The sequence below is a fragment of the Apodemus sylvaticus genome, chromosome 18 (genome assembly GCF_947179515.1).
Source record: "Apodemus sylvaticus chromosome 18, mApoSyl1.1, whole genome shotgun sequence".
Classification (NCBI taxonomy): Eukaryota; Metazoa; Chordata; class Mammalia; order Rodentia; family Muridae; genus Apodemus; species Apodemus sylvaticus.
This window is the reverse complement of record NC_067489.1, coordinates 23234242-23247892: the sequence shown is the minus strand read 5'-3', so window position 1 is coordinate 23247892 and position 13651 is coordinate 23234242. Positions and strand designations below refer to the sequence as shown.

The window sequence follows — 13651 nt, the reverse complement described above, 5'->3', positions numbered from 1 at the left end:
GCTGGTTTCCTACATTAGAAGTTACCAAGGTGCTGCTTGACAGCACTTAGCGTCTGAAAAAAACGACCAGATGCTGGCAGGCCCCACCATGAATCCCAGCACTCAAAAGAGGCTGAGGCAGGAGGGTTGATATAAGTTCCAGGCCAGCTTGGGCTACAGAGTGAGTGAGACCGTCTCAAAAGAAAAAGCTCAAAGTGAATCAAGAAAAAGAAAGTGTATATACAGTTGTGAACTTGGATGTGTTGATAAGGTTCGTTTGAAAGATAAAAAAAGACTCATCTATAGGTACCTACAGTCAAGCTGCCAGGGGCAACTGCTTTTATTGAAATGTAAAATTACAAATTGTAAAACATCTGAGGGCAGAGGGATACAGTTACAGTGTGCACAGGAGCCAGTGCTAGTCCAGTTAAAGCCACAGTGTTTGCTGAAGGCCCAGTCTTCACTGTCAGCCTGTTCTCCTGAAGCTGGCCCTGGAGTTGTTGTACTGGGTCTTTCAGCAAGTGGCTGCTTTCCTAGCAGATCCCGGTGATGGTGATTGTATCAGAAAGCTCTACAGCTGCCCTTCCCACCTTGAAGCGCCAGGATGAGCAATAAATATCAGGGAAGGTCTAAGACTTCAATAAATAAATACGTGGTCCACATTGTTCTATGCATAAATAAGCTCAGTTCTTTGCAGATGATGGGGATTGCCCACACTACTGTAAGGACAGAAAAGTGGGACAGCAAGATGGCACTGCGGGTAAAAGTGCTTGCTGCCTACCTTGACAACCCAAGACCACCTCATGGGGGGTTGTCACACTCCTGAGGTTGCCCTCTGACCTCCACGTGTATGCTGGGCCCATGCACACTCACACACATTACTCTTTTTTTTTTTTTTTTTTTAAAGATGCCTATAATGAAAAGCTTTAGGTTGTTACAATCGTTCATCTTTTCAATCAATATATTCCAGTATTTATGTGGAATATAGACAGAGCAGCCATCAGGACCTCTCTGGAATCAGTTTTCAGTTCCCTCCCTCCGTCTCTGTGGCTTCCTGGAGTCAGCAGTCATGTGGCCAGCGCTATTACACACTGGGGCATTTTGTCGGTCACAACTTAAATTCTTGTGTTTGTTTTTTGTTGAGAGGCTTTCTCTGTATAAAAGCCCTGACTTTCCTAGAACTCAAGCTGTGTGCTGCCCTCACCTGCCTCCCATTATTCCTTTAAAGTGTAACGTTTCCAAATCCTGGAACAGGAATGTTATAGCGCTACTGATTTCTAGCTATTTGTCTTCCTAAAAGGTAATCTAATACTTTAACCTTTTCAAACAAGGAAGTTGCTAGCTTTATTGGCCAGTATTTATTTTTCAGTATAGGAAAATGAAAATCCTGTCAGAATCTTGCTGCCAAAATGCTATTAATCTTAACTACCAACTCTGAGGAGTTTGTTTTTGTTTGTTGTGAGATGGTCTCATTGTGGGCCAAGCTGGCCTGGAACTTACGGCAATTCACCTGTGTCATCGTTTGAAGTGTTGAGATTAAAGCTGTTGAGGCACCGCACCCAGCTAGGGTTTTGTTTTTAATGTTTATGGGTGTTCAGTATGTATTTGTTTGTCTGTGTACCACTTGCATGCATGGTGCCCACCAAGGCCACAAGAGGGCATCAGATTCCCTGGGACTAGAATTAGAGTTGTGAGCTGCGCATGGGTGCTGGGAGCAAACCTGGATTCCTTAGAAGCAGCTCGTGTTCCCAGCAGTTTAGCCATCCTTTCAATCCCTGTGTTTTGTATTTTTGAGACACAGTCTCATTGTGCAGCTCTGACTATCCTATTTAGACCAGGTTGGCCTCAGTATTAGAAAGATCCACCTGCCTCTGCCACTTGAGTGCTGGTATTAAAGGCTTGTGCCACCTCCCTGGCTTTTAGCTGGAGTTCTGTAAGAACCAATTTAGAGTTGTGTTTGCTATGAAATTACATTTTCTAGGAAAGAGTAAACAGTCAAATGACATAAATCTCCAGACACGTTGCTCCCTTTAAAGAACTAGGAGATTTAAACCAGAACTCTGCTGGAGCCGTGATTTCCAGCACTGATTCCTTAGGGGACTTGATGCGGACAGGCTGAAATGTGCGCCTTTGCTTCTTTATTGTCATGGGATAAGTAGGGAAGCCAGCACAACAGTTATTTCATTTCTCCTTAGAGAAAAGTTGGAGTACTCTGGAAGGGCTCTTTGTAGGTAGCTTCAAGTTCTGGCCTTTTGCAGAGGAACAGAAGGCCACAGAGTTTCCTAGGTAAGACCTTGCTTTGTGCACACACTGCCTTCAGGTAGTGGCATTTGGAGCCCGTAAGATAATGGTTCCCGGTCCTTAGCACCTCCTGGTCACATCAGCTGCTGACATGTTTTTAGTAGGTGTTTTTTTTTTTTTTAGGTCAGCATATACAGGCCTAGAAAAAAGGTTTCATAGATACCTATCCCTTCGCCTTCACAGCTAGTCAGTGGGAGACACCAGAGGACCTTTTTTTCCTAAGCCTCATTTCTATTTTCCTGATAGTAAGTTTTAGCAGTCAGTCCTCCTGTCTTATGACTACCATCCCTCCCATTGTCGGTAGCTGAAGATGTACAGACGTGCAGGCTTCCTGTGAGCGCTTCCATGGCGTGCAGCTGGCTGTGGGCAGTCCTCAACACTGGGCCCCACAGGCAGGGCTGGACTGCAGGCGCTTGCGCAGGTGGTTGGCGAACTCTACCTGGGTCTGAGATAGGACCTGGTTGATGATGGTCTTTGGCAGCCAACCCTGGGGTAGAGACAAGAGTGCTGAGGTGCTAGGCACAGTTCTCCTGTACCCCACAAAGGCAGGGGCACCTCAAACTTGGTCTTGCTGGTTTAAGGGTTCAGCCTTTGCTGCCCTATTGTTAAAGACAGGATTGTGACCCCAAGCGAGACATCTGTGTCACCTGAAAGGTGAGAATCATCACCTACTGGGCCCTAGGACCACCTCTTTGTAAAATGGTCATAATTATATATAAAACTGATTTTTTTAAAAAGCCATCTTAGAATCTCAAATGTGTGACCTTCCTACTTTTGGCCTCCAGTACTGAAATTTATGACGCTGCACCAGCTTTTTAAATGAGGTGAAAGGAGGCTTTCGCAAGCTTCCACAGTGGCAGAAGAGCCATGTCCATTGGCTTGCCAACAGCCTGTGACTGTATCTGAATACAAGAGGAAGGCTGGCAAGATGACTTAGTGAGTCACAGTACATGCCTGACAGTCTGATAAGTTCCCGGGACCCAAATAGAGGAGGAAAAGACCCAGGTCAACAGTCCCCTGACTTCCACGCTGCCACGACGTGTGAGCACCTACATTCACACATACACATCGCACACACACACCAATAAAGTGCTTTAAAAGTCATGAAAAAATGCAAGAGGCTTCTCTATGCTGGGGGGCAAGGGCATATTGTCACCGCCTCTTCCTCCCACACCCCCTCCCACGCCTCTCACCTTCAGGTCTATACTGAGCAGCCAAGTGAGTTGAGTCTTTGAGGGACTCCCAGCCAGTGGACGAAGCACCATGCAGGTGGGGCCGTGCTCAGCTCTGGCAAGGCAGGAAGACAAGTGAGAATTCCTAGACTGGTTAGTTAACACTTCTGGAGTCCTTGAATTTTAACTTTCATCAGGAAGAAGCGCTTTACCAAAAATACTACTTAACGGTTAGCATGGGAACCAGCTCATCAGAACGTGCTGCTTGTGGCTGGAGGCTTCCTGCTGGACTACTGTCATTACGACCCAAAGAAGCCTTCTCCTAGCTTTGGAAAATGATTAGGATTCTTAGAAGTTCCTGGAGGGTGGACCGACCACCCGGCTGAGGAGGCGGGGCTACTCTGGCCATTACTTTCTTGTTAAAGCTGCATGGGGCTAAGAATTGGCTTCTTGGAAGTGGGCATCAAGATGATAGCACTGCAGTTTAGAGACGGCTGCCAAATTTTACCTGATGACACCGCTTTGCTCGGGCATCTCCCCAAAATGCGTGGCCATCCCTGCCAACACACAGGTGGAACCTCTGCGCTTGGTACGACGCACGCTCACAAAGTCGCGGGGCCCCACCAGGTTGCCTGCTGCCGCCGCAGCCAGCTCATGGGTGATGACCGTGTCCTTTCCAATCTTCTGCAGGACCTAACACGAGGAAGTTGGGAGTGCGGACTCAGCCGGCGGGAGGCCGAGCACCCACGGTTGAGGGCCACATCCGCCTGCTTCCCTGCTGCCCACACTTGGGCTGTCCTCACCTTGATCTCCTTGACGTTTGGGTTCCACTCGCCCATGGCCTCCATGCGGTCCACGAGCTCCTCATAGAGTCTGTCCATGGGCTGGTCTAGCACCACCTCCAAGCGGAACACCTTGCCCACTTCCGGCACCACCTTACTTAGCACTTCATCCCCATTCTCCTGTTAGGGACAAAGAGAGCCTAGCCTAGGTCTCAGACAATACTAGGAAAAGGGTGGGAGGCAGAGGCAGGCGGATTTCTGAGTTCGAGGCCAGACTGGTCTAGAGAGTGAGTTCCAGGACAGCCAGGGCTACACAGACAAACCCTATCTTGAAAAACAAACAAACAAACAAACAAATAAATACTAGGAAAGGGGACAGCAGGCCTACGATGAGCATCAGGGCTCCCGGATGTCCACCTGACGAGGATCCAGTGAGTAGACACCGCGGTCACAAGTCTTGTGTGTCTACTCAAAGCTGGAAGAAGTGCCTTGCCTTTTGTGATGAATGCTGGTAGTATGGTCAGGTCCAGCTGAAACGACCCGAATCTCAAAGCTCAAAGGGTCTGAAGGACAGGCTGGGGAGTGTGAAATGTCACATCTACAACAGCTAATTAGACACAGAGAATGTTGGGCTTTTTGGTTTGTTTTCTTGGCTCAATATATGTCACTTTAGAAGAACCTGGGGCCTGAAAGTGATTTGCCCATGGATACTTAGCCAAGACCAGCGCTAAGCCTGAATCCCAGATTAGTGGATCAGTATATTAGATCCTGTTAGTCTATTTCCATTACAGTAAGAGCTTGAACAACAAGATGTTCCATCTGAACTTAGGGTAATGGACAGTGTGCACACTTCTGTTCAAGATAAGGCCACCCACCAAAGTAGATTGAATAACAGAGCTACTGGTTTGAACAGGTTCTTCTGTGTGTCAGGATGAGATGATATTAACCACTGAGCTCATCTACAGAGTAGGCTGCCCAGTACAGAATGCACTCTTACCAATGTGTGGTTGTAATGGTGGGTGCTATGTCCTCTAGTAGTGTGGTTTTACTGGATGAGTGTACAGTTTTCGGAGGTTAGTTAAAAAAAAATAGGAGTAATGTTTCTCAACTAGTCTCAGGGAGGAAGGGTTATCGGAGCGAACGTTCCTTGTTTGCTTGTTTTGAGGAAGGGTCTTACTGTGCAGCCCTGGCTAGGGTGGAGCTTGCTACATAGACCAGGCTAGCCTTATACTCCCAGAGAGCCTCAGCCTCCTGCGTGCTGAGACTAAAAGGTATGCACCCTCACCCCCTCATGAGGACATGGTCGTAGGAGAGTTCTCAGAGTACAGCTGCTTGGCCGTTCGTTTGTTCGCTCATCAGTTGTGAATGCAGTAGGAACCCCAGCAGGCTTTGACAGTAAGGGCAGCTTTCTCACGGCTGCCTTTACTTACCTGCTGGCTCTCCTTCTTCCAGCCTTCCCGGTTATTGAGTATGCCCAAGGCCTTCTGCATCGCCACCTCTCCCTGCTGGATGTAGGACAGCTCCTGGTCACTGTAGAGTGTTGCTTCCAGTTGAGAACCTGGATCCATAGCCAAGGAAAAAGAAAACATAGGTGCAATGTCCTAGCCAATCCCTTTGCCCTCTGAATGTGTCCAGCCCTCAGAAGAGACAAGATCATAGCCATAGGGTCCTGCCTGCGGGTCGAGGCAGACACAGGAGTTAGGTAACCACAGGCAGGGGACAGGCCTTGTGAGTGACATTTGCACCCTAAAGCCCCATCACGGATGGGCAGAAGCTCAGGAAGCCCCAATATTTACCAAGCAGAGAGCTCCGACGTCGAACCTGACCCATCCACCCGGGACTGGGGTCCCCCACTGCTCTCCAGTTCAGCTCTTGGCCAATGGCCAGCACAGCTTGGTGCCTCAGTCCTGCCGGCAGGGAAAGAAACTTGTTAAGGAGCTAGGAGAGCTCTGAGAGGGCCTGTTCTGTCCGCTCATCACAGAGGACAAACTGACACAGGACCACAGATCTCAACAGAGACCCCAACTACAGCCACATCTCTAACTCCTAGTGTTGAACCTCCTCTTCAGGGCCCAGATCTCTTTTCCATCTTGGAAAATAGGGGTGGGCTGGTCAGACCTGGCCATAGAAGTTTACCTGGGCCTGTTGTTAACTAGACAAAGGCTGCTTGGGCAGTCCCTGGATACCGAGTAGGATGCACCCTGCCTCCCGAGGGGTGCTCCATCAAGGTCTGCCTCTCAACTATCCAGGGACAAGAGTCACCCCCACCATCCTCTGCCTTGCACTTCTGCTGCCAACTCTCCTGCCTTCTGTTCTTCTCCCCCAGACAGTGTCTCGGACTTGCCAGGCACTGCTTCTTAGAGTAAAGGCTAGCTTTGTATTTTCTCTACCACTGGGGCAAAGACTTGCCTGGGACCCTTGGTACAGACTCAATGCACTCCTGCAGGGAGGCAACATCAGTACTAGGTCCAGAACAACTAGGGCCTTAGAGCAGAAGCTAGAAATTACAGAATTTGGGTGAGATATGGCATCTTAGTAACCAGGCCCATTTTTTTTTCAGGCCAAAACCTCAAGTCCAGAGAAGAGCTTTACCCAGGCTCCCCCAGTTAAGATCTTGGCACAGCTGGGATCGAAGCCGAGGTGGCCTATCCCCCACCCAAGATCTTTCCCACAAAACTCTGTTGCTGAGAGGCTCTTGGCAAGTTCTCCTGCCCTCCGCGCCCCCACACAGACTCACCTTTCATATTCCGCATATGTCTATAGGAGCTGCCAGCACACAGCTTGAACGTAGCTAGCAACATGCTTCCTTGGTAGTGTTGTGGCAGCTGTGGCAGTGCTGTGGCAGCTGCTGCTCTCAAGGATTGTCCTTCCTGAGCCTTTCAAGGTCCCGAGTCCTGCAGCTGCGGCTCAGATCAAGTGCTCTGCCTTAAATGCTCCCAGCGGAAGGTTGTGCATCATCATGGGAGATAAAAAAAAAAAAAGTCATCAGTCATTGTGCAGAGGGTCAAGGATGGAATCATTGCCTCATCCTGCAGTGCTGGCCAAGGTGGGAGGGGGTTGACTGCGTAAAGGGAGGACAGAGGACCAGACTCAGCAGGCAGGGGAAGCCAGTGGTCACTGCGATGGGCCAGAGGGCATATAGCTTCTCCAAAGGTTTTTTTTGTTTGTTTGTTTGTTTGCTTGCTTTTGTTTTTCAAGACAAGTTTTCTCTGTGTGGCCCTGGCTGTCCTGGAACTCACTCTGTAGACCAGACTGGCCTCAAACTCAGAAATCCCCCTGCCTCTGCCTCCCAAGTGCTGGGATTAAAGGCATGCACCACCACCGCCCGGCTTCTCCAAAGTTTTAAATGTAGACTTCAAGCCCTGTCCTCAAGCTCCCAGATCCATCATTCACGTAAATGCCCAGTAACTGGGTTGCATCAAAAACTATACAGATACTCCGGCCAAGAGAGGGGGATCCAGGGTAAAAGAACCAAAGAGTAAGTTCTTGCAACAAGACCAGAGCCAGGCATGGTGGCACACATCTTGAATCTCAATTCTCCCAGGCAGAGGCAAGTAGGGTCTCTGTTGAGTTCAAGGCCAGCCTGGTCTACATAGTAAGGTTTAGGACAGCAAGGACTACACAGAATGACCCTGTCTCAAAAGAAATTAAAAAAAAAGGAGCTGCAAGCCCTCTGTCTGGTCTGGAGGGTGTCAATGGCTGGTTCAAAGACAAACATGGTGTCGGCGTTAGGGGTAGGGCAGTATAGGGCAATAGCTCAAGTCCTCTAGCTGGCCTGGTTCCTCCCACGCGTGGCCTCCTGAGTGCCTCACGTGTTCAGTTATTCATTTATTTGCTCGTCCATTGCTACAGACTCCATTCTAACTTCTCATTCTGGGGACTGTCTGGATCTGAGAAGGCCCACCCAGTAAACTCTCAAAGGCCGAGAGTAGCTGAGGCCTAGGTTCCTTCCACCCTGCAAGCTCACCCTTTCTGCAAGCAGCCAAGGCTGGCCAGCCCTGCTACAGGACTTGACCTGAGCACAAAGGTGAGAAACACCAGGAATCTGGGCATTGACTCTCGCCAGTCTCTGTAGGTATCGATCCTGTGGTATCCGGCAGATCCAGAAAACCTTACAATTCACTGCCTCAGTTGCTCCCAGACATGCCAGGCAGGGAAGCGCTCTACCTCCCAGCACTGCCCTGCCAAGATCTCTTCCTTTCCAAGTACCTTTGAGGCTACTTTTCGGCCAAATTCACACGTCAAGAATGTCGTCAGTAAAGGCTCATTAGATTTGTTCTGCCCCAGACCCTGCCGCCAGCAGGATACTTTTGAATCCTGTCACTACTGTCCCAAGGCAGGACAAGGCCTACTCTCTTAAGGCAACTGGATAAATAGCTATATATGGAACCGTACAGGACAGTTGAGGCCTATAGCCTACATTTCTGTCCTAGTGAGGTTGTGTGAGAGGCCTTGTGGGAGCTACTGTCTTGAGGCATCTAAGGCTCCAAGGTCCAGCCCCAAAGGCCCACTCTTCTGCCAGGCCTCATTTTTGTCCATCCCAGCTTTCTAGAAGCTTGTGCCCCCCTGGTATACACTCTCCCAATCAGTGCCCACTGGAGAGGCAGAACCCAGTTCTTGAGTCTTGTCTCTTCTGTGGGATTAAGGCAAGAGTGTTGGGCCGGAGAGATGACTCAGCAGCTAAGTCCACTGACTGCTCTTCCAGAGATCCTGAGTGCTGGGCTGAGTCCCAGCAGCCACATGGTGGCTCACAACCCTCTGTAACGGGATCCGATGCCCTCTTCTGGTGTGTCTGAAGACAGCTGTAGTATACTCATATACATAAGTAATTAAAAAAAAAAAAAGTCTAACCTGGTCTGCCCTCGGACAAGCCTTAGATTCTGATTTTCCTGCCCATGTGCATGATCTACCACAGCTTTTTTCTTTGGGATTAATTCCCACAGGGACCGACAACTTCCCTCTTAAACCATTGTTGGCTCCTGCACTCAGTGCCTATGAGGACAGAGTGTTCTTATTCCTCTGGCGGGGCCTTACTTAGGGAAGCAGCAAGGGGCACAGTCACACACCTTTGGTTCGGGAAACTCGCCCACAGGTTCCAGCCCTCGGGGTCCCAGAGAAGACAGAAGCCTGCTGCTTCCTAGGCAGAGGGTGTACTGGCAGGCCGGCCGGCTGGCTGGCCTAGCAGCATCTTACCTATTGCTTGGTACACGTGCTTCCCCAGACACACGTGGGCCCTCCTTCAGGGAAAGTGGTAAGGAGTTGGGAGGGGGTTGTGAGGGACAGGCCATACAGATAATGTTCAAGGCCTTGCTGTTGCCATTCTGTGGAGAATTATGGCATTCAAGGAAGGAGGGGGTAGTGTGGGCAGACTGGAACACTGAGGCATACAGCTGTTGCTGATGTCAGAGTGCAGTTGACTCAGGGAGGGGGTGTTGAATGACCTCCCCCAGTGCCAAGACTTTCTTCCTCTTTTTATCCTTTCCAGGCTGAATGGCTATTTAACTCCTGCTGTTCCTCTGAGCAAAAAGGTCAAGAAAGGTCTAGGAATGCCCTCTGATTCTGAGTATCTAAATCTTGGCTTTCCCGTTCGATAAGAGCAGCGCCTACATGGAAGGAGACTGGATGGACAGAGCACATGAGAGGGATCAAGGCTTTGGAACAGAAAAGGGAACTTCATTAACTCCGCCACCCTGCACTGAATGTTCACCATGTCACAAAGACTCAAAGGTGAGCAACTTTGCCTGTAAAGGGGTCAAGGAGAAAGGAGTGTCACATAGAAATATATCCTAAAAAAAAATAAAAAATAAAAAAAGCCGGGTAGTGGTGGCGCACGCCTGTAATCCCAAGCACTTGCGAGGCAGAGGCAGGCAGATTTCTGAGTTCGAAGCCAGACATCCTGGTCTACAGAGTGAGTTCCAGGACAGCCAGGGCTACACAAAGAAACCCTGTCTTGAAAAAAAAAACCCAAATCCCTTCCCCCCAAAATAAATATATTCCTGCCTCTGCTTCTGTAAATGCTGAGATTAACAGTGTGGGTCGCTTTGCTCAGCACTGCTAAGGCTCTCCCGACACACACACACCTATCTCCCTCCCTGCCCCTGGAGTCCTGTAAAGATGAATTCTACTATGCTTGGCTTTTTTTTCTTTTGAGGGAGAGAGGAGAGAGAGAGAGAGAGAGAGAGAGAGAGAGAGAGAGAAAGAGAGAGAGAGAGAGATTTCTTTATAAAATTTTACTTTGGATTTGCCTTCAGTATATGTCTGTGCACCCCTTGTGTGCCTAGTGCTCACAGAGGCCCAAAGAGGCCATCCCTGGAATTGGAGTTACAACTGTGACCTACCACATGGGTGCTGAGAACCAGACTGGAGCCCTCTAGAAAAGCAGCCAGTGCTCTTAACTACTGAGCCTGAGCCATCTTTCCAGCCTCTCTTTAAAAGCCAGCAAGTTCATGATATTGTGGAGGCTGGCCCTGCCTCAGTTTCCCTGACAGCTAGGAGCTACAGGTGCATGCCCACTCATCCCAGACTTACTTTTGATTCTAGGCCACTTGGTCAAGAGTCACTTAGTCTGACCTACTGAACGGAGAACAGCAAGCACCCACAGGACAGTCTGGAAAAGGACTTTGGCGTGGCGATGTGCAAGGGGAATGAATGGTGGACACTAGGGTTCAGTTCTCTGGAAGAGTTCAGCTGGAAGAACAGGCTTCCAGTACTCCCAACTCCCACTGGGGCCCTATCTCACTCGCCATCCCAGGTTTCTCTGAGGTGTGTCTGCAGAAACTCTGACACAAATTCATGGCACCTGGAATCTGTGGCTTGCAGCTAAGGCGGTGCATTCCTGAGCTGTCCTCACCTTGGTATGCCACTGGTCCCTGGAGGGTCTGACTCACCTTGAGCTCACATCCGTATTTTTTAGTCACTCCTCTGTCTATCCTTCAAACCGCTTTACAGTCAAGCCTAGGATTTCAGCTGTTGGGGGACAACAAGATCAAGCAGACAGAAAATCCCTTTACTTGGTTTTGTTTGGTCAAGAAAGGGTCTATGTAGCTCTGGCTGTCCTGGAACTATGGTAGACCAGGCTGGCCTCAAAATCAGAGCCCCTGTCTCTGCCTCTCAAGTGCCAGAATTAAAGGTGTGTTACTAGCACTTTTAAGGACAGGGACTCACGCAGCCCAGGTTACAGTGTAGCAGAGGTTGGCCTTCAATTTCCAACCTTTCTGCCTCTCAAGTGCCGGGATTATAGACGTCATATAGCCCATACAGCAGAAATCCCAGTCTTAAGCATTTACTTTGGAGATTGACAGTAAGTAATGACCACCTTTGTCAGCTGTTGACAGTGAAAAATAAGGCTGGAAGGAAAATGGGTGGGGTAGGATTTTTGAGGGCTTCCTTCTGCTACTCCACCACTGGGGGCGGGGGTGGGGGGGTGGCTAGAACCCAGGACCTTGTGCATACTTAACTGAGCTCTCCCTCACTGAACTACCCTTGCAATCCTAGAGACAGTATTTTCTTTTTCTTTTTTTTTTCCTTTTTTTTGGTTTTTTGGATTTGGTTTTTTTTCTAGACAGGGTTTCTCTGTGTAGCCCTGGCTATCCTGGAACTCACTCTGTAGACCAGGATGGCCTCAAACTCAGAAATCCGCCTGCCTCTGCCTCCTAGAGTGCTGGGATTACAGGCATGCGCCACCACCGCCCGTCGAGGCAGTATTTTCAAGAGGGCGTTAAGGATGGTGAGACTCAGCAGAGGTCTGAGGGTAGAAAAGCATTCAGGCAGTGGGAAGGCATCTCCACGCTGATGACATACTCATGCAGCAAAGGCAACCATCGGGGGTTGAAACCAAAGCTAGGACAATCACTGTGCACTTCCTCCCTTCCTAGTCACAATGGACATTTCAAACCAGAGCACAGTGCTCTTCCAGTGTTTGAGTCACTCTCAGAAACATGTACTTGATAATACCAATATCGACATACATGTTTTACATGCAACCTAACTTCATTATACATGATGTACTCTTTCCCTTGTTTTTGCATTTTCTTTTGTATTCTATTCAGACTAGGGAGGAGAGGATGTTGTGGTTTAATAAACAGAAAGCATGAAATGAAATAGGAAAGGCCTAGAGAGAAATTTAAAAAAAAAAAAAAAAAAAGCCAGGAGCAGACATGCTCAGTTTTTTTCAGAATGCAGATGGCTCCGCGCAGGGCTCTGGGGATCGCATTCCCGAGCTGGTAGAACTGCAGTATGAACTGGAACTGCTCCTGCAGTAAATCAGGAGCGCAACCACAATGGCCAGTGGTCAGAGCACTGCTTTTCAGTACAGACACAGAAAAGGGCAGCTGAAGCAAGCCCCTGGGCTGAGAAGTCGGAAATAAGAGAAAGGAGGCAGTCCTGACCGTAACTTTTCAGATCAGTTCCAGGCTGCTGCATGAGATGGACTAGAAACCTCATACAGCTGAAGCTTGCAAAGAACATGGGTTTCCAGGGGGCAAGAATGTCCCTTTCCCTTTTATAAGTCATACCTGTTCCTCCACTGGAATTGTTTGGTGCTGAAATAACTAAGTGACCTATGATGCTTGAAGGCACCAAATGTTCTGAAACGGCAGAGCTCAACTAACCAGCCGCTCTGCTGTCCCTCAAGAGGGATGCACTGCACTGAGGCGTGTGACCTGGGGACCTTGGCTATTCTAAGCCAGCATTCTACTTACTCAGCCACATCCTCAATCCAAGGACAGTAACTTCAAAAGGTATCTTCTGTAAAAACAACTCAATCATAAAGAATTCACGGGCCAAATTGTTTACACAGTAGGTTTTTTTTTTTTAAACACCTGAGAATGTAAGAAAGTATATTTCATATTGCAGTATGAAAAAGTCCACAAACATCTTAGGAAAGAGTACTACTGTCCAAAAGATTATAAAAAAAAAAAGATGTATCCTTGGATAAACTACTGAGAATCACTTCAGTGTGCCAACAAGCCGATTTCTATGCTGTTGCCTCATTCCTCACTCTGTGCACTAAACCACACTGCTTTTAGTGTGCCATCTATCAGACTTACCATGCAATCATTATTCTCCAACAATTGAGCCAACAAAATGTGGCGTCATTATGAATCAGTTGTTACTAAACACCATTTGAGGGTTTTTTTTTTTTTTGGTGTGGGGTTTGTTGTTCTTCTGTATATAACAATCTAAGCAAAAGATGATCAAAACTTAAATGTAAACTTGAAAATCTAGATAAATTAATGTAAGATTGAGAACAAAGCATATTATGAAGACACTCTTATAGTTTGGAAAAACTGTGGGTAAACCAGGTTTCAAGTTTTCTAAACCAGAGGCTTCTGTTGTAACCAGTTCCTTGAAAACTCCTTTCTCAAGCTTAAAACTTTTATCAGGCACAAATATGAAAACGGGAACAGGGACCCAGCC

The 13651-nt window shown here is 48.3% G+C and overlaps 1 protein-coding gene across 1 annotated transcript; it reads right to left on the bottom strand.

Annotated features, from left to right (window-relative positions):
- Positions 1–290: 290 nt before the first annotated feature.
- Positions 291–7194, bottom strand: Star (steroidogenic acute regulatory protein). The gene is made up of 7 exons (XM_052162525.1): positions 6972–7194; positions 6031–6141; positions 5665–5792; positions 4256–4414; positions 3961–4145; positions 3474–3567; positions 291–2767 (listed from the first exon to the last, which is right to left on the bottom strand). The coding sequence occupies exons 1-7, from the start codon at positions 7033–7035 to the stop codon at positions 2654–2656; spliced, it is 855 nt and encodes a 284-aa protein (XP_052018485.1). The 5' UTR covers positions 7036–7194; the 3' UTR covers positions 291–2653.
- Positions 7195–13651: the final 6457 nt, after the last annotated feature.

Coding starts and splice junctions, on each gene's coding strand:
- Star (XM_052162525.1), bottom strand. CDS start 7,035: ATGTTGCTAGCTACGTTCAAGCTGTGTGCTGGCAGCTCCTATAGACAT. Junction 4,415..5,664: donor GGAAGAAGGAGAGCCAGCAG/GTAAGTAAAGGC, acceptor TGTCCCTAACAG/GAGAATGGGGATGAAGTGCT. Junction 3,568..3,960: donor GAGCAAAGCGGTGTCATCAG/GTAAAATTTGGC, acceptor CTGCCTTGCCAG/AGCTGAGCACGGCCCCACCT.